Below are 19,399 nucleotides of genomic sequence, written 5' to 3'. Positions count from 1 at the left end.
ACACCTTGCTAAGTTCTTATGTTCGAAAAATTGTTTGTGTTGGAAGGGTTTGGCTAAGGAATTTTTACAAAGAAAAGCTGTGCTACAGAAGAGAGGAGTTGGGCAAAATACTGACAAATTAAATGTTTTCTTCAAACTGTCTTTTTCCTGGCTCAGAGACAGCTGTTATAGATAGCATGAAATAGTCACATCCTAATATAACGTTATTCATTTTTTGTTTTCCTTTGACTAATTGGTCATGCTAAAATTAATCTTTTTTAGTCTCTACCTATGATAGCTCACCATTTAGAATCATGAGGCTATCTTCTAATACACAAACTTGTAACCATGAAATCACTACAGTTATAGGGAGCCAGAAAAGTAGAAACAGATGTTTAGTAAAACTTTTAGGGCTTGGTGCTTTGTGAATATAAAAATGTGTGTAATAAAAGAATACAGAGATTATCTGTCATTATTTGTTGTGGCTGTTGTAAATCAAAACCAATCTGAAACACTAATTTATGTACAACATCTGATAACTCTTTAGATTTATTTAGAAGCAAAATAACTTGTAGTTTAATGTGCCCTAGGCTTTACTCTGGGCATGACAGAATGTTAGAAGGCAAGCCATCCCATGTTCAGTGAAAATTCACAGCAATTTAATGTTCTTTAGTTACAAATTGGCAATGGAAAATTGTCAGAAGGTCTTCTCCCCCAAGAGCCAGTTTGGGTACGTATTCCAGGAGTCCTCTAAAGGGTTAGAAGGGAAACTGACAGTAGTCCTTAGTTTGAGAGTATCTCACTATGTGACAAATTTTTGTAAAATTTTTAAATCTTTCTCAGCAGGTTGTGCAGCAGAGCCCGTTATTTCAGCCAAGGTGTCCTGGTGGGATAGAGTCGTGCTGGATGTAGTGATATTTTGGAACTGTCTACACCATAATTTGTCATTCCTATTATAACTAAGCCTTCTGTCACACAGCTAGAATTCAACAAGTGATTAGTTTGTATATTTTTCATGTATTACATTTTTAGGTTGGATTACTGGGAATTCAAATATTGTGGACGCGTGATGGAGAAGAAGCTCTACGCAATGCTAAGGATGACAAAAAAATCATGGACGTAACCAATGCTAGATTTCTGGATATTCTGAATACATTGATTGGCCAGACCACACTGGATCTTTCCAAGTTTGAGAGAGTGAAATTTGAAACACTTATTACCATTCACGTGCATCAGCGTGATATTTTTGATGACTTGGTATAGATTTTGATTTCTGACAACTAAATGCATTTTCTATCATAATACTCTTTCTTATATGTGGTAGCTACAGTTACATGTGTATGCATATGTAAGAGATGTCCATAATCTCATGACAGTAAAAATAATTCAATTTTGCTTAAAACAGAATAAAATTAGTTCTGTCAGCTAAATATTTTTGCCAAATGTTTACACTTTTCCTAGAACATTTAAATTTTCCATGTCATCCTATAGAGGTTTTTTTTTTTTGGTAGACAAAACAAAGTATTTCCTTTCTTTGAAAAGCAGTTGTACTACTCTTAATTGTGTAACTTAAGAAGTTGAGACTGCTGAGTGTGTTGTAACTGTAACATAATTTCCTCATGACTTTACAGAATCTCAGTTGGCACACGGCTGCGCCTTCCTAAGGAGACTACATAGAATTCAAACAAACAAAAGACCTACTAAAATAGTTGCAATCCTACACTTGAACTTTTGAGACTGTGCTAAATTGTTACTGTTCCTTCATTATTTGGGGAATGGCATCCTTCAACGCTGTCCCTCACATCTTTCCAGAGGCTGTTTAGATTATATAGCATTTGCTTCTCTGCCTCAGTCACATCCTTCCCTCATCACACCCTTTGTTGCAATGTGTTTGGAGGATTTAGCAGTGTGCTACTTGCATTTTTCACTTGAAAAGTGACTGCCCTACTAAAGCAGTTTCAGATTTATTTGATAACACAGATGTTGGGATGATCAGGTTAAGTAGTCAGGAGGTTTTTTAATATCAGTTTAGCATACATCTGGACATGTTATATAATGTTTATTGTATATAAGTTTACTTACACAGGAACTTTAATCTGAGTAATCACTCGTTGTTCACATAAAAATAAGCATTTTATCACAGTTGGTAAAGTCAGTAAGTATATGTTCTTGGTTATAACACATACGTTTACTTTCTTTTAAGGTAAAAATGAACATCAAATCACCAACTGATTTTGAGTGGTTAAAGCAGTCAAGATTCTACTATAAAGAGGATTATGATCAAGTCATCGTAGCAATCACAGATGTTGATTTTATTTACCAAAATGAATTTCTGGGTTGCACTGATCGTCTGGTTATAACACCTCTTACAGACAGGTTAGAAAAGCAATTCTAGATAAGGAATACTTTTAATATCTGTAGTTTATTTAATATTTATCCCTAAAGAGATACAATCTGAGTTAAGTCCTATGTGGGCTGAAAGCATTCTCATACATTTGCTTAATATGCTCTTTTAGAAAAAGTAAAATAGAGTCTCACTACTCTGTACATTTACTAATTCCTTTATCACTGCCTTTATCACAGTTTAAAAAGAACCTTTAATAACAGAAATTCATTGTTTTTAGGTTATATAGTAACATATAGTTTAGCAGTATACTGAAGAGAAGGTTAGGTCAAATATTTCAAATTTTGTAATAAGAGATTCTGTAAAGATTATCTGGCTTCTTTGAAAGTCTAAGAAAAAGCTGTGTGCACTCACCTTCCTTCTTCTGTAGCCAAGCAAGTAAATGGTCATTTTGTTTCAAATGTGGCTTAATGAAGAACTGTATTTCCTTCTTCCTTTTGGGAATATCTTTGCTTTCTTCCTTGTCCAAATTATTTCTCCTTTTCATCCTTTCTTGAGATATCACTTTAAACCAAATGAGAAAATAGAAGACCAAGAGATACTTCACTTGCAAAAAGATCCCCTCAAGAAATGAAAACAACTTCCAACCTACAATCGTTTACTCTGATATCTGTGTGGTATATGTGCTTCTATGACTTTTTAAATACCTTTATTTCTCCAGAAGAGGTAGAGCTGCTATTGTGACAATATAGGAAGTTCAGTAGGTTTCTGCAGTGAACTATATTGCCCTCAGCAACTGAGTAATTTTTATGTAAAATTGTTAAACTCTACCCCAAAATTGATTGAAGTAGAATGGCAGAGAGAAACCCTTCCTGACACTTCGGAGCTCCTTATTGTATAGAAAGGAAGAAAGTTCCTGCAGTGGAAGTTGGGTGTAATAAATTACACTGATTCAAACTAAAATGAGGAACCAGTTAGTTATAAAACTCTGTTCAATATGGATTAAAACCAGAAATACTTCATTTAGAATGTGTTCAACCTATGCTGATTTGATAGTGAAGATACCCCATTGTTTAATTCCTTTAGCATTACTCATTCACATAGAAGTAAAAATGTAATCTAGACTTTTTAAAACTTTAAAAACAAAAGGGGTAAAGCTAGGATTCTTTTCTATTTCTTCTACAAATAGAATTGTAACTATATCTTACACATAGCATGGGAAGGGGCCACACACATATATCCTTATTCTTTCACACTTGAGGATTTAGTCAGAGGTAGCATAATTAAATGTATATGGGTTAGTATGCTGCAAAATATGATGGCATAGCAGAATGTAACCGCAGAATGTGCTCTTTATAGCTACCAGGAAAGTTAATGAGAAATATCTTTATGGGATGTGCATTGATTTTTTTAGCTTGTTAACACCAGGGTTTGTTTCTTTTCTTATTTGTTTGATTTGTTGGGTTCTTTTATTTTATAAGTAGTGTTTAAATGTTGTATTTTGTGCCTTTTACCTTTCTGAACTTCTTGCATGGAAATCCATAGGATTGCTTTATAAAGAAGTAGCATTTCAACATAGGGACTGTAAAATCTATTGCATAACTTGATCTTTATTTTATATATATGCTTTTATATCTTGAATATAATTTAATAGATTAACATCAGTTTATATTTGTAGGTGCTATATAACTTTAGCGCAGGCTTTGGGAATGAACATGGGAGGAGCTCCAGCAGGACCAGCTGGAACTGGTAAAACAGAAACAACCAAAGACATGGGAAAGGCTCTGGGAAAATACGTAGTAGTCTTTAACTGCTCTGATCAAATGGACTTCAGAGGTTTGGGCAGGATTTTTAAAGGTAAGATTTCTTCCTGTAGGATAGAAGAGACTTCCACAGGTCATTAGCAGGTACAGGTAGAGCAGGGTGCTCACTCAGTACCTTATTTGTGTTGGGTTTTGGATGTCTCCAGGGATGGATACTCTGCAACACCTCTGCTTAAGTGTTTTGATCATTCTCATCACATTTTTTTATACTTCCTCTGGCTTGGAATCTTCCACATTGAAACACGTGTCCATTGTCTTCTCTTCTTCCTCTGCAGCTCTGAAACAAGCCTGACTCCAACTTCTCAGTGCCTCCTATTATCTAACTGTCAACAGCAATTTTCTCTTCAGGCTCAACAAATGCTGTTTTTAGCCTCTCCCACTGTGTCCTGTCTTCCCTCCAATCACAGCCCCTGGGTGCACTCATGCGAATGTATCCATGTCCCTCCCCTACTGGGAAACCCCAAAGTGGGCATGGTGCTCCAGCTGCTACCTCGCAAGTGCTGAGCAGAGGTGAACATTGATATGTCTCACCCTGCAGGCTATGCTCGTGCCCAGTTTGCATCTGGCTTCCCTTGCTACAAGGGCATAGATCTGATTCATGCTTAATTAGTTGTTAAATGGACCAGCAGGTCGTTTTCTGCAGAACTGCTTTGCAATGCAGGCAGCACAGAGCTTGTACTGCTGCACGGGGTTATTCTGGTCTAAGGGACTTGAACTTCACGGGATTTCTGTCAGCTCATTTTTCAGAGTAATGGTCTTGTATGTATTGGGAAGCAAGAGGCATAAAAGTGGCTAAAGCTGTGGGTTTATAAACATATTGCCCATTTGAAAGTCATTAAAATTTTAGAAAATCTTTGAGTGACAAAATCCATGACAGAATGTCTTTAAAGTGATTTAGTCTTAACTGTGCAACACAAATAAACCCTGAATGACTGGCATAAATTATTCACAATTAAATAACAAGCTTTTAGCATGCATGAAAGAAAAACATGGCTTGCTGATACTTTAATATCATTTGGGAAAAAATACTGTTAGAAACTTTCTTATAAAACATTGTGAAAGGAAAAACAATTCTCTTAGGTGCTACTACATACATGGTACTTTTCCAAACAGAAATTAGGCAACTGTGAAAATAATCCTGTGGAAAAGTACTCTTCTTATTAATATAGTACTTCTAGGTTTCTCTTTTAATTTCTTTTTCTTTCTCTGGGTTTCTCTCTTTCTTTCATAGACATATCCACACTTTGAATGTTGTTAATGTGTTGTGTTATTATGAGAAACTTGTTTAGTGGGGATTTAAAGTGGTAAAATCAAAACAGTGACTTTTTTGGTGACATTTAGGACTAATGTTTTGTAGCTCTAAGTCAATTATTTTTAATTTTTTAGACTGACAGTACAGCTTTTTGCAAATAATTGAATGGTGCTCTACAATAAAAGGCTACATTCACAGAATGATCTATAAAAATATTTACCAAATACCCAAAATTATCAAAATATTTTTTCAGACTTTGGCTCACTTTTAAGCATTGTGTATAAATCAACTAATATTAATTCAGACAGATATGGAAACAGTCAGGTGGATTGGAGGAAGATGGGCCTTGACCACAGGGCAATAAATAAAACTAGTGTGATTTAATTATTTGCAGGAAAAGTAATTTAGTTCATATATTCAAATATGCATGAAGGGCAAGAGATAATATTTTTTTCTTTCCCTGTTTTAGGTCTTGCACAGTCTGGATCTTGGGGATGTTTTGATGAATTCAATCGAATTGAGTTACCTGTCTTGTCAGTAGCAGCACAACAAATCTATATTATTTTAACAGCAAGAAAAGAAAAAAAAAAGCAGTTCATTTTTTCTGATGGGGACTGTGTGGATTTAAATCCAGAGTTTGGAATTTTCCTAACTATGGTGAGTGTAGTAATAATTTCAAAGAAGTGGCAAATTATACTACATAGAGGTAAAGTGATACAGTGAAAATAACAGGTTTTATTAATAAAATAATTTTACTATAGAATTAGATTAAAGTGCACAGTACATAAATAATACGATTATTCATTAATAACCTGCCTTCATTTTGATTTTAATATTATGGGAAGGGTTCCTAATTATGTCCCTTCATTGCTGTATTGCTACTCACTGTGCAGACTAGAAGTTTGACCAAACTTGCAGAATTTTCTGTGCTCACTGAGAGGACTGAAACATTAATATGCTTTACTACCATATCTTTAATAATGCTAATAATAATGCATTAATAATTCCTGAATGTTTTAATAATATTAATGTATTAGTAGTTTAATAGTATTAATATTTTAACAGTATTAATGAGAAAGATACTGTAGGGAACGGGGAGAAAAAGAACATTCACTTAAAGAAGGAGATATAAGAAAGATGTTTTTCAGGGACACAGGTCTTTACTAATGGGTATCTACATGGATATGTAAAAATTCTTCAATTTCCCACAATATTAACTTTCAGAGTATGCTGTCTTGTTATGGGTATCTACATGGATATGTAAAAATTTCAGAGTATGCTGTCTTTTTGCCATAGGATTCTTGAGGCTTCATAGCACTATTTCCTGTAATCTCATGGGCAGGAAATTTTAAAGTGTATGTTTCCTAATGCCAAGGCGGATGGCAATCCAAGATTACTTTATGGGAGATTAAAATTACAGTAATTGATAGGCAAGACTTCTAACTCTGAACTGCTCTAAGTATTTATACATGCATTTATTTTTATTGAACAATAAAAAGGAAGCTATTTTGCAAATAATAATAATGATGCATTATATTTTCTTATTTAGAATCCTGGATATGCTGGACGTCAAGAACTACCAGAAAATCTCAAAGTACAGTTTAGAAGTGTTGCAATGATGGTTCCAGATAGACAGGTATAATTCCTGACTGAACTGAAAGGAAAAAATGTGTTTTAATTTGCTGACCTGTCTTCAGGAGAACCTAATGGAATTTCTACAAATATTTGTATTTCAGATAATTATAAGGGTTAAACTTGCAAGTTATGGATTCATTGATAATGTGGTCTTGGCTAAGAAATTCTTTGTTCTTTATAAACTTTGTGAGGAGCAGCTCACTAAGCAGGTAATGTTATGTATTCTTTTTTCTTTGTATTTACATCATAAAACCTCCTACTTTTTGGGTTATGCAAATTGTTTCTGAAACATCACTTTCATGCCTTTTACAAAATATTGAACTACTTTAAATGTAATTTTAAAAAGTACCTCTTTAAAATTTCTGAATAAATTACTACATTAATTCATTAATATGTAGTTGTATATGCACCTTTTTTGTTAAAAATGATGCTTTTTAGTTAATTGCAAGTGCATGAAGTTCTCTGCCTAAAAATGTCAGCCAGACAGAAAATATCCCAGTCATGTAATTTTTCTGTAAGAATTATCTAGGGCTAGGCTAAGTAGTTGGAAATTGGAAACTGGAAAGCACAGTCTAGTTTGATTGAAGTTGTCCATGTCCCTATAGCGCTGGCTTGATCTGAAGTCTCTGCTTTAAGATGCCTTAGTTGAAAAGACACGACTCAGAATGGAACTATTAGTTTTTTAGAATCCTGTTACTCAGAGCTATAATTTTTTTTATATGGCATGATAAATGGTTTAATCAATTAAATTTTAATTAGGAAAGAAAAACCTTATAGCATACACACATCTTCCTGAAAACAACTTCATTATCCTTCATTTATTTGAACAGAGTAAGCCTAAGCAGTAGCCACAATTCCTATTTTAGCTACCTTTTCCAGGCAGGACAACTGCACTTTACAAGTAAATATGCAAGAAAAGCTCGATATATTAATGAAATAAAGCTAGAGAATTTGTTACTGATACATAAGCCTTCTTCCACTCTCTAGGTCCATTATGACTTTGGTCTGAGGAATATCCTTTCAGTACTGAGGACTCTTGGAGCTCAAAAGAGAGCCAGGCCAAATGAAGGCGAATTGAGTATTGTCATGAGAGGGTTAAGAGATATGAATCTTTCTAAGCTGGTAAGAATCTAATTTAATATTTAAGCACCATGTAGAGGAAAGCCTAATAGATGTTTCATGGGTTTTGTATGAGATCAGAAAAAAATCTCAAACGTTCTTTACTTTAAAAAATGAAGCATGATAACCTTCGTGTTATCATTAAACAGCATAGAGAATTTATTAGACTTGTAAAGAGCGTTCATTATGCAAAGGTTCAAATAGATTAATATTAAGGCTTACCTCTGCATGTGACTTTCAGTGTCCTGGCTTGTGCACAAACTGACCACTGTACCATAAGTAAATTGAATAATAAGTATCCACTAAATCAGACTTCTAAAGATTTCTTTCCAGATAGGATGTTCTTTCCAATATATGCTGCTAGTGGTTTACAAATCAATTTTATAAATTGATGCCAGCATCTACTCAGTGGAAAATTTCCTTCAATTCTGAATTTCTCTTTTGCATGGCTTGTGGATGACATTTTCAAAATGCTGCTTTTTGTAGCAAGCTCTCCTTTTAGCTGTCTGTAAGCATCTGTATCTAGAAAGTATGTTATTACTGCTTTTTCTTTTGAAACAGAGACTAATTTTGATTTGGAAATGTTCTTTGAATAACCATCCTTTAAACATTTTTTGTTTCAGATAGATGAAGATGAACCTTTGTTTCTGAGTCTTATCAATGATCTCTTCCCGGGGTTGCAGCTGGACAGCAGTACCTATGATGAGCTTCAGGCAGCAGTAGCTCATCAGGTTGAAGAGGCAGGATTGGTTAACCACCCACCATGGAACCTTAAGCTTGTTCAGGTAAAACGTCTTTTTCTAAAGCATTCTTCATGATCAGGAGTCAGAACAATGTGTTTGTGGCTAGACCACTGTCTTACCCAAGAGCCTGCACATCGCATATGGGAAAAACTGAAGGTTGTGTGTGCACCATGCTGAGGAAGACCAGTTCAAGGGACTTGCACTGTGGTGCCTGTAGATCTTCATCCTGGACTGATACAAGCTTTTATTCAGCTTGCAGAGGAATAAACTGTGTATGTTTCATCTTACAAGATTTTGGCACCCCAGAGGATTAGCACTGTTTCGTGCCATTCAGTTCATTCATACTTGTATAGGCAGACTGACACTTCCACAGCAAACCTAAGGCTAATATTAAATGACAAACATAAAATTCAGTAGAGAACTCTCCTGAAACTAAACCCATACACAGTTCTGGAGGAAGTGCAGTCCCTCTGTTTGTTTCATATACATATGTATTTCAGACTGTAGTAATTACTCATACTTCTGTAGTATTGATGTTTTACTACTATTAATTTTTCCTTTTAAATAATACAGAAAACCCTTTTTCAAATCTTGTAAAACTGTTTTCAGCAGCTTTAAAAAGTTTAGGTAAGAATTAGTTCTATAAACCATTTATAGTGTATTTGCTTAGTGCTAAAAAGATTAGGAACTGAAGATATGTACTCTTCCACAAAATATTAAAATTCAGCAAATACATGCTAAATTAAATCCTGAGCATATAACTTGTATGTCTAATACATCTTAATCACTACTAAGTGCAAGCAAATATCCTTCTAAAGCATGTAGTTGTTTTTATTTTGATTTTAAAATTGAAATATTTTATTTTGATGTTGTTAATAGTTGTATGAAACTAATCTAGTACGTCATGGGTTGATGACACTTGGACCTAGTGGGTCTGGAAAAACCATGGTCATAACTATATTAATGAGAGCACTCACAGAATGTGGCCAGCCTCATAAGGAAATGCGCATGAACCCCAAAGCTATTACTGCTCCTCAAATGTTTGGAAAACTAGATGCTGCAACTAATGACTGGACAGATGGAATCTTTTCTACTCTGTGGAGGAAAACACTGAAAACCAAAAAGGGTATGTAAATACTTCTCATTTGATATCATTAAAATGTATCTTGAATGATATATTAAAAAAAGTATATTGAATTCACGCATGTTCCGCTTGAGGAAAACCATAGAGAACATATGAGATGAGATGAGATTACACCTCTTAGGAAAGGAGGTTTAAAAATTTAATATTTCAGATATTTCAGTATATCTACATTAAAAAAAGGATAATTTTCTTACCACTTCAGTTCTACAATGTAGATGTGTGAGTTGGAAGCTGATAAAGCATAAATTTATATTAACTTGTTCTAATGGCACTATCTTTATAATAATGTTATTGTCATGGTTTACATGCATTGATTGCCCTTATTTATATTCCAGTATTTTTAGGATTGGCATACTGAAATTCCTTTTTACAGTGTTTCATTTGTATCTGAAAAAATAAATATATGAAAGAAAGGGAATTCTTCTATGGAACCTTCCTAAAAAGATGTTAAATTTAGAAGACAGTTGAATTTCTTACATTGGAAATGCATATGTTTTCTCTGTTAGAAAATTTATATATTCCAAATGAAGCTGGAATTCTAAAATTTAATTGCTAAAACATAGGTACTTACATCTATGTTTATATTTCAAAGTATAAGAAAAACAACCAGATTTTAAGAACAGAGGAGTGTGCATAGTTTTCATTAACTTGAGAGGGATCTGTGAACATTCAATGTCTCTTGTTTAGTTGCTCAAAGAACCCTCACTTTAGCAACAAAACACTAAATTCCCCGACTTCCCTGGCTGCTGGAGTAGGGTTGGGGCAGGAGGAGGATGGTGGAAGAGTTAGATTAGGTTGTAAAGAAAGATGTTGCATCTGTAGAAGAAAGATGGAGTGGGGTAAAAGTGTTCTAGGTGTTTGTCTTTGCTTCTCATCATCCAAATTTATGTTAATTTGCAACAAAATAATGTTTTCCAAGTTGAGTCTGTTTTGCCCATGACAGCTGATAAGTGATCTTCCGGTCTTTATCTGAACCCACAAACATTTTCACTGTATTCTCTCCCTCTGTCCTGTTGAGAGAGGGTAGAGAAAGAGAATAACAAAATTTCTATCCAGTAGCCAACCAAGGTAACAAATATTCAACACTATAAAGGTATAATTGCACCCTCATTTTCTACCAATCTTTTCAAAAATATTTCCTTAACTAAGTATGCAATTTATTCAGTAAGGAGCATCCATATAGATGGCAGAAATTACAATAAATAAAATAAAATTTTGGATGACATTTAAGTTCCAAACTATCTTTTATACAGTTATTTTCTTGATTTTTCAGAAATGTCATACAAATGATCTCTCTTTTGATTATTTTTCCAGGTGAAAATGTGTTTCTGGTTTTAGATGGTCCTGTAGATGCAATCTGGATTGAGAATTTAAATTCAGTTTTGGATGATAACAAGACCCTCACTCTTGCAAATGGAGATCGAATTCCTATGTCTCCTTCCTGTAAACTGTTATTTGAGGTCCACAACATCGAGAATGCCTCTCCAGCGACAGTTTCTCGAATGGGTATGGTCTTCATCAGTTCTTCTGTCCTCAGCTGGAGACCAATATTGCAGGTAACACAACTGTTGCTGGCTGCTCCTTATTATACCTCACTATACCTTTTATACAGAACATTATCATGGATGTTTTTTTCAGGCATGGCTGAAAAAACGTACTGCTCAGGAAGCTGAACTTTTGCAAAGTTTGTATGACAGAATCTTTGAACCAGCATATACATATATGAAACTAAACCTTAACCCCAAAATGGAGCTTCTGGAATGTAACTACATTATGCAGGTAAAAGAGATACTGTATGAGTCTGTGTGAATTGACTGACAATAGTAAAAGTGCAGGAATAGCAAGGAGAACATTTGATAGGCATAAAATTTAATCTGAAAATATTGTCGCCTGAAAAAGAAAAGCTCAAAATCAATATTTGTCTCTTGGGCAATATAAGAGGAAGTGTGAAGATGTGCAGAAGAAAATTTTTCTTCTCTATACTACTTCGTACCTAGGCTAGTCTTCTAATGACTGGAATTTGCAGGCTTCAGGAAATTTCCAGAAGCATATATTTAATAAGGTAGTGAATTCATTTTGGTTCTTTTCATACTAAAACATTATTGTAAGGGTCGCTATATCTCTACTGGCAGTGTCAGCAGAGAGAGAAGAATAATGATATTTATCTTTTTATCTTCAGATGTAATAGGTGTTATTCTGTCCATCAGATCTTTCAAGATCAATGTAGTCATTTTTGCCTCTTCTTTCCTATCAGTTTGAATTCTACCTTGAATGGTGTCCAAACTATATCAGTGATTTATTAATAATATAAATATGTGTTTGACAGATTTTGCAAGACTGTCAGTCCTGTACTGCACATCTCCAGCCAATTTGTTTATGAGTCTGTTGTCATTTACCGTTTCTAAGTTTCCAGACTTTCCATTTGTCTGTGAATCTCCCTTTTATTTTGACACACATAAAAAATTCAGTGGTGTCCTTGAAGAAGAGTCTAGACAAGATAATGTTTTGGATAGCCCTCCAGTTTAATGTCAAACTATCAAATTTGCACCCAGTATCTTCTTTCTGTTCATTAGAGAGTTAGTTTCAGATTTTCTAGATTGTGAAGTATTTTACTGCAAACTAATAGCCCCAGTAAATGCTGGAGAGCTTAACTGTGCAGTATTAAATGACAGTAGAGTATCTTTAGAATTAAAGTCCCCAGGCAGAAACAATTGAACTTTATATTGTGCAATGCACAATATTTTTGAGAGAGGTATAATTTTTCTTCTGCGTTTCTTATCTGTGAAACCTCTGACTGAACTGAGCTTGTCTTCCTGGAAGGTTTTTCCTGTGATCTAAAGTTTCTGTTATTTTTGATTAGCACTTGTTAGGAAGTGTCAGCAAGTCAGTGCTCTAGTCATGCTGCTTGATCAGGGAAATATTTCCCTGATTTAAGCTGTATTGAGTGTTTCTTTGTGTGAATGAAAATCTCTAGTAAGTTTCTGTCACATCTGTGACAAAGTAAATAACTCTTAGCAGGCCTCCATGCTTGTGTTATCTAAGAGCCAGTGTCACCAGAGATTTTTACCCTACTTAAAATCCCAGCTTTGCCATAAATGGTCTCTATGCAGAAGAGAGACCTTATCAGCCTCCTGTTTTGTTGGGTCTTACATCTCTTTAGCAATTGCAGGGTTTGGGACATGCTGCTTCTGTTTTGTTCATGCATTTTCAAAAATTGCGATCAAATCAAAGCACTTGCATCTGGCAGACTTGTATTTGAGTTTCAAAGCTCAGTTTTGGATGTTTATCCAAACATGCACATGTACCTGATTATGTTCCATTTTTTAGCACTCGCAATTTAAGTTTCCTGTTCATGTACAACAGCTTTATAATGGCTTCATACAAATGTGGTCTCGCCTTTGCTTTCCTCCTTGTAATTTCCACTGACTTTCTAGCTCTTTATGCATCCTCTGGCCTACCTCATTAGGAAGACAAATATCATTTACCTTAGGAGACTCAACACCAATTTTCTGTTTATAGAGTTATCCTGCCTTATGAGCGTATTGGAAAAGTCAGTAAACTTGTAGCTAAAGGAGATCTGATCGATATAGTCTGCATGAAGGATCAAAGATGCTTGACATCATTCTTTACCAGGCATTTACATGGATGCTAAATAGTCATAGCAGAAGATAGGAGTTTCACTTCTAGATAAACAGTGTATTGGAAGATCGTGAATGTATGACTGGATTATCAGTTCTTAGGAAGGATAGAGGTTATCACTGATCCTGAGGCACCATTGCAGGGATCAGTGCTGTTCAAAATATTCATAAAGAGTTTCAAAAAGTTTTAGATGAAGAAATTTATTGATGATACTAGATTATTCAGGGTATTAAGGACAAAACAACTAACCATGAAGAACTGTAGACAGACTTTATGAGACTGAATAAATAGGTAATAAAATGGCAAATGAAATTCAGTGAAGATAAGCATGAAGGAGTTCACACAGGAAGAAAACAAACTGTTCAACTCCATGAATAGCAGGCCTATGGGACATCTTGCCAAATGTTGTAATAGACAATAAAAGTTTATGTAGGCTCAAGACCAGTCTTGCTATTTTCAGGGTGGAAAAAAACACATGGGATTATAAAAACAGAAAAAGTATGTATTGTTTAGAAAGGGTATCAACAGAAAGTACTACCCCAGCACCACCACAAGCCAAGAGAGATTTTTTTCTTTTTACTCCTCCACTTTTGGCCACTGTTGTAAATGAGATTCTGGGCAAGCATTAGAAGCATGTGTTACTTTATTACTTCCCACTCCAATTATGAGATGCAAGACAGCAGAAAGAGTACTGATTCCACGAGCTGACTGAAAATCTGTTTCACTGTTAAAAAGACATATTTTGGAACAATATGCTGCACACTGCCTTGTATAGAACGGGAGTACAAATGGGGTTGCCTAAGACGGCCAAACATCCAAATTCAGCAACATCTCAGAATTGTAGATAACAAGTTACTATTTTTCTAGAATCTGGACTCTAGTTCCTTATAAACAGAGTAAAGCAATCACATAACAGAATAATTTAATGTATTTTTTAAATGAAAAAATAGAAGTTAATGTGATAGATACATAAATTGTACCAGAATTGAGATAAAGGCATCAGACAGATGCTGAAAGTTCTTCCATGTTTTAAAAGGGAAAGAAATGGCTAAGCTTCACCTGTTCTTGGAGTTCTGAATATTGTAAAATCCCTTAAAAAGCTATTTTGTTACCCTAGCTTATAAATGATGTTTGTTTTGTAGGCATAATTTAGAAGGATAACTGATAATCAAATTACCTAAGTAACTTTGAAAATTTTATTCAGTTTTATATAGCTATCTTTAATAAATTTTATTTGGTTTGTTGTTCTGAATTTTATGCTTGGTGTTTTTTTGTAATCTGTATTGATTTAAATTTTGAATATACATAAATAATGCATATATACAAATAATGCATTTATAGGTAAATAAAAAGTGATTATGTAATATTTTCTAAATGTATATTTTAAAATATTTTCAGTCTATTAATCTTCTGGAGGGCTTGATTCCATTGAAGGAAGAACGTGGTGTATCAGCTACACAACTTCTGCATAAATTGTTCAACTTTGCAATAATGTGGAGTTTAGGTGCCCTTCTGGAGCTGGACAGTCGAGATAAACTTGAAGCCTTCATTAGAGCTCATGATAATAAATTAGACTTACCAAAAATCCCCCGTGGCAGCAATCAAACGATGTATGAGTTTTATGTAACTGATCGTGGTAAGAAAAAGAACCAATATTCTTTTTTTAAACTGTCGTTTTAAAACTCTGTTACTGCTTTAGTCCTTATTATACAGTCCTATGAATTGAGGATTTTTGACAGCGTAGTACCAGCATATCTGTGGATGTGAGAAGTCAGAGACAAGATGTAGAGTGCTCACTGATAACCTTTTATTATTTCTTTTTTACTTCCTTCTTACAAATTACTTTTTTATCAATTTAGCCAACCTGCAATTTGTAGATAATTCATGCTTAGGCTGGTTTAGTCTAGCTCAATGCTATTTTATGTTTAATTTTCTTATAGGTGTTAGTTTTTTTTAAAGGAATAAAATCTGATTTTAATTTTGCTTAGTAATTTATGTCTAATAACCAGTCATGAATCTGAAAGGTTATAGAATTATAAGAATAGTGAGTTATTTTGATTCTTGATATTTTGAATAGTGTACTATTTTCTAGAACAGTTTTTAAAATTTAACTAGCACACAAAACCATGGTCACAAAAAACTTACTGTCATGACAGAGTATGTTCTCTTCTGAAGAAATTCATTTCTCTCATATCCAGATTTTTTTTTGCCAGCAATATTGATTTAGTGTACACGTGTGAAATCCATATTGCCATGTTCTGTAATTTTTCATTAGCAGTGTGAGAATTCGTTTCTAGGTAAACACTCTTTAGGGTTTTTATTTAGATGAGTATATATAAATAAAAAATATGTCTACATTTTGTAGGATTTTAGGCTAATTACAGCTCATGACTAATAGAATGTCCTTTGTTAGGTGCCTTTTTGACAGAGTTGAGGAAATTTATCCGTTTTTACACTTTGTAGTATTCTACCCATAATATCTATTTTTTAAATTATTGTATTAACATAATATTGAACGTATTGAACATGATCAGAATATTATGGAATTCCCCCCCCCTTTTTTTTTTTTTTTTTTTTTTTTGTCTTTTCATGTGCCTGGGAGCACTGGAGTAATAAAGTTCAGGAATTTGTTTATCCAACAGATCATGTCCCAGACTATGCATCTATTCTGGTTCCAAATGTTGATAATACCAGAACTCAGTTTTTGATAAACACAATTGCAAAACAAAAGAAAGTAAGTAGAGGATTACATATTTTAGTATATGCCTACCATATGAAATAAATAGAAAACTACTTAAGTAACTGGATGTTATAATTGTTCTACATCTTCTAGTCATTGCCTCTAGTCATTGCTTCCCAGGTGCATCATTATATTGTTTTATTTTTATTTTCTTAACATGGAGCCTCTGAAATTATTTTTGTTCAAGAACAGAACTTTAGAATATAAAGGAAGGAATTTACAGGAAGCCTTCTTAGGGTCATCCACTAAAAGAGACTGTTGCAGCAGATGTGTCAGAAACTGGAAGAAGTTTGGCAATTGGAAGAAAATCCTCTAGCACATTCTTGTTTCTCCCTTTCTCTTTTAATTCTTCTAAGAAATTTCTTGGAGAATCTGTGTGGGGTGAAAAACACATATGGTGTCAGTGCATCTGGAGACAAGAAAAACCTATCAAAAATGTAGCATTTAAAAATAGACACAGAAACTATTCTTTTCTCAAAAATAGGTCTGTTATGCATATATAAATATAAGTTTTGATATTACTTATGTGGTTTAATTATCTGTTACAGGCTGTTTTGCTCATAGGAGAACAGGGGACTGCAAAGACAGTTATGATTAAGGGATATATGAAGAGATATGACCCAGAAGAGCATTTGTCAAAAAGTCTAAACTTTTCTTCTGCCACAGAACCATTTATGTTTCAGGTAAAAATATAGATTTTAAGCAATATTGCATACCATTTCCTTGCTAAGTGTATAAAGGGTACTTAATTCTGATGAGAAATGATTTAGAAATAAATTCTAAAGGATCTTTTTTGTCTAAGTCACTTCAACATTTCAGAAAATTCTATAAAAATAATTTTTGCAGATCAGAGTAAAATATAGCCACTCACATAGAGATACATATATTCATGATTGCTGTGAGGTTTTTCATTAGAAATTCCAAGAATGAAATTTTTTTGCTAAAGATCTCTGATTTTCTGCTTAGATTTTAGTTATACTTTGGGTTTTTAATGATTCTTTAGTACATAGTATTAATTTTAATTTTAGTTAAATAAAGAACTGATATCAACCTTTAGATAATTTTTTTCCTTCAGCTCAAGAGTAACTACAGCATCAGAAATTCAATTTTAAAGACCTCTAGAATGACAACTTTGTAGAAATTTCTCTTACTCTATGTAACTGGTAAAAATCTATATAAACAGAAAAAAAATGCTGTGCATAGTTTTTTCAAGTGATTGAAAGGATGTGTTATAACACTTTGATACTACTAATTTGCTACGATGTGATTCTGTAAGTTAAATTAGCTTCATTTCCAATTCAATGTAATGAATTCATAGTGATGAGCCTCTGGTAGGAAAAAGAATTCATTTTGGAAAATTTATTGATTGAAAAATCTATTCATGGAGTAGGTCTTACAAACTCCATTGCAATATTAGGCATATTTTTTAAGAACCTAATGTAAATTTTATTAAGAAAATGGTGAAAAAAAGAAAAATACACCTATTTTTTAAAAAAATTCCAGACTCGCAGAATGGCTGCTGAGTTTTTCCCAGTTATTCCCATTCTTATGTGTAAGATCCCTGGTCACGGTTTGTATCAAAATGAGACAGAATAAGGCAGCCACCCTTTCAGGCATGCAAGGCTTGTGGAACAGTCAGTATCTCTGTCCCAGTGTCCTTTACCAAGCATATTATGGGTCCTTAGAACATTCTTGCAAACAAATCCCAGGCTTGCTCGTCTCTGGCACAGAGGATGTGTGAGAGGACCTTGGTGTGTGTTGTCTCTGCTGCAGTCCTGCAGCACCTCAGAGGAGGGGCTCCCTTAGCAGTGAGTCAGCTCAAGACATGATTCACTCTGCTGGTTTCCAGTGGAGAGATGTAGCAGAAAAACAGGTGAAATACTTCTAAACGCTTGAAAGAGTTACACTTTTTTTTTTTTTTAATTTTGAGTCACCATTCTGAGGCTATTTGAAAGATTGTGTGATTTTGGATGCATTAGACATGCTACAAAGTTCTTGATTTCTTATGTAATCACTTACCAGTTTCTCTTTTACACCTTAATCACATATTCTCTGTATGCCTGTATCTTAAAATACTCATCGATATCCTGTTGTAAAAATGGGGCAAAAATGTTGGACAAAAGATGTGTGTATTTTCTGTTTCAGAAATACTTTTAATACTTTTATCTTTATGACAGCACATGCTACATTACTCATTTGTGCTTTTATGGAGAAAACATTACTTGTCTAAGGAAAACATCTGGTACCATCTTGTAAGGTGTTTTTTTATGTCATTGTTTATGTATCTTTAGAAATACTGTAGAGCTGCAGAACTTTGAAGAAACATTTCAGCTATATATCATTCTTACTTGTCTATTGCATCCTCTTTCTTGCCACCAAAATATTAAAAATTTTGCATTATATCCCTCACAAGACACCTGGAAAATCATAATTAAAGGAATCTAAGTTGCCTCTCTGCCCTGCAGTTGTACTGCAAATATTAAACAAGTTGTATTAGTTATTGGAATGATAATGCTGATAATGAAATAATAATTTCATTATTATTAGTTTGGAAACTTTTAAAAGTTCAAAGTTTGGAAACTTTTTAAAAAGCTCTGATAGCCAGAGGTGGGTTGCAGGACTAGAGTTGGATTCCTTAGAAACTGTGTTCCTTAATAGCAGAATCAAAGGTGATACTGCTAGCAAAAAGAGAGAATCATTGCCTGAGTGCTGTTGCAGGTTTTTCAACGATTTCTTTTAAATATTGTTGCTTTAGATATAAAAGGAGAACTTTCTTTATCTTTTTAGAGGACAATAGAGAGTTATGTGGACAAACGTGTTGGAAGCACTTATGGACCTCCTGGAGGCAGAAAGATGACTATTTTTATTGATGATATCAATATGCCATTTATCAATGAATGGGGAGATCAGGTAGACTTTTTTAATATTTACTACTTATTTTCAAAATGTTGTCATTTTTTATGTGGACTTCATATATATAT

The 19,399-nt window shown here is 33.9% G+C and overlaps 1 protein-coding gene across 1 annotated transcript in view; it reads left to right on the top strand.

The window, feature by feature from the left end:
- The window catches only part of DNAH8 (dynein axonemal heavy chain 8), a 114,743-nt gene that overhangs the window by 48,210 nt on the left and 47,134 nt on the right, over positions 1–19,399 (top strand). The window contains 15 exon segments of the mRNA XM_031060200.1: positions 1,012–1,236; positions 2,183–2,355; positions 4,002–4,180; positions 5,868–6,055; positions 6,948–7,034; positions 7,135–7,242; positions 8,021–8,155; positions 8,776–8,937; positions 9,775–10,021; positions 11,354–11,595; positions 11,678–11,818; positions 15,077–15,314; positions 16,270–16,412; positions 16,967–17,101; positions 19,206–19,328. Of these exon segments, the coding sequence (XP_030916060.1) occupies positions 1,012–1,236; positions 2,183–2,355; positions 4,002–4,180; positions 5,868–6,055; positions 6,948–7,034; positions 7,135–7,242; positions 8,021–8,155; positions 8,776–8,937; positions 9,775–10,021; positions 11,354–11,595; positions 11,678–11,818; positions 15,077–15,314; positions 16,270–16,412; positions 16,967–17,101; positions 19,206–19,328 (2,526 nt within the window).

Source organism: Geospiza fortis, unplaced genomic scaffold, assembly GCF_000277835.1.
Source record: "Geospiza fortis unplaced genomic scaffold, GeoFor_1.0 scaffold41, whole genome shotgun sequence".
Classification (NCBI taxonomy): Eukaryota; Metazoa; Chordata; class Aves; order Passeriformes; family Thraupidae; genus Geospiza; species Geospiza fortis.
This window is presented reverse-complemented; position numbering and strand designations above follow the sequence as displayed.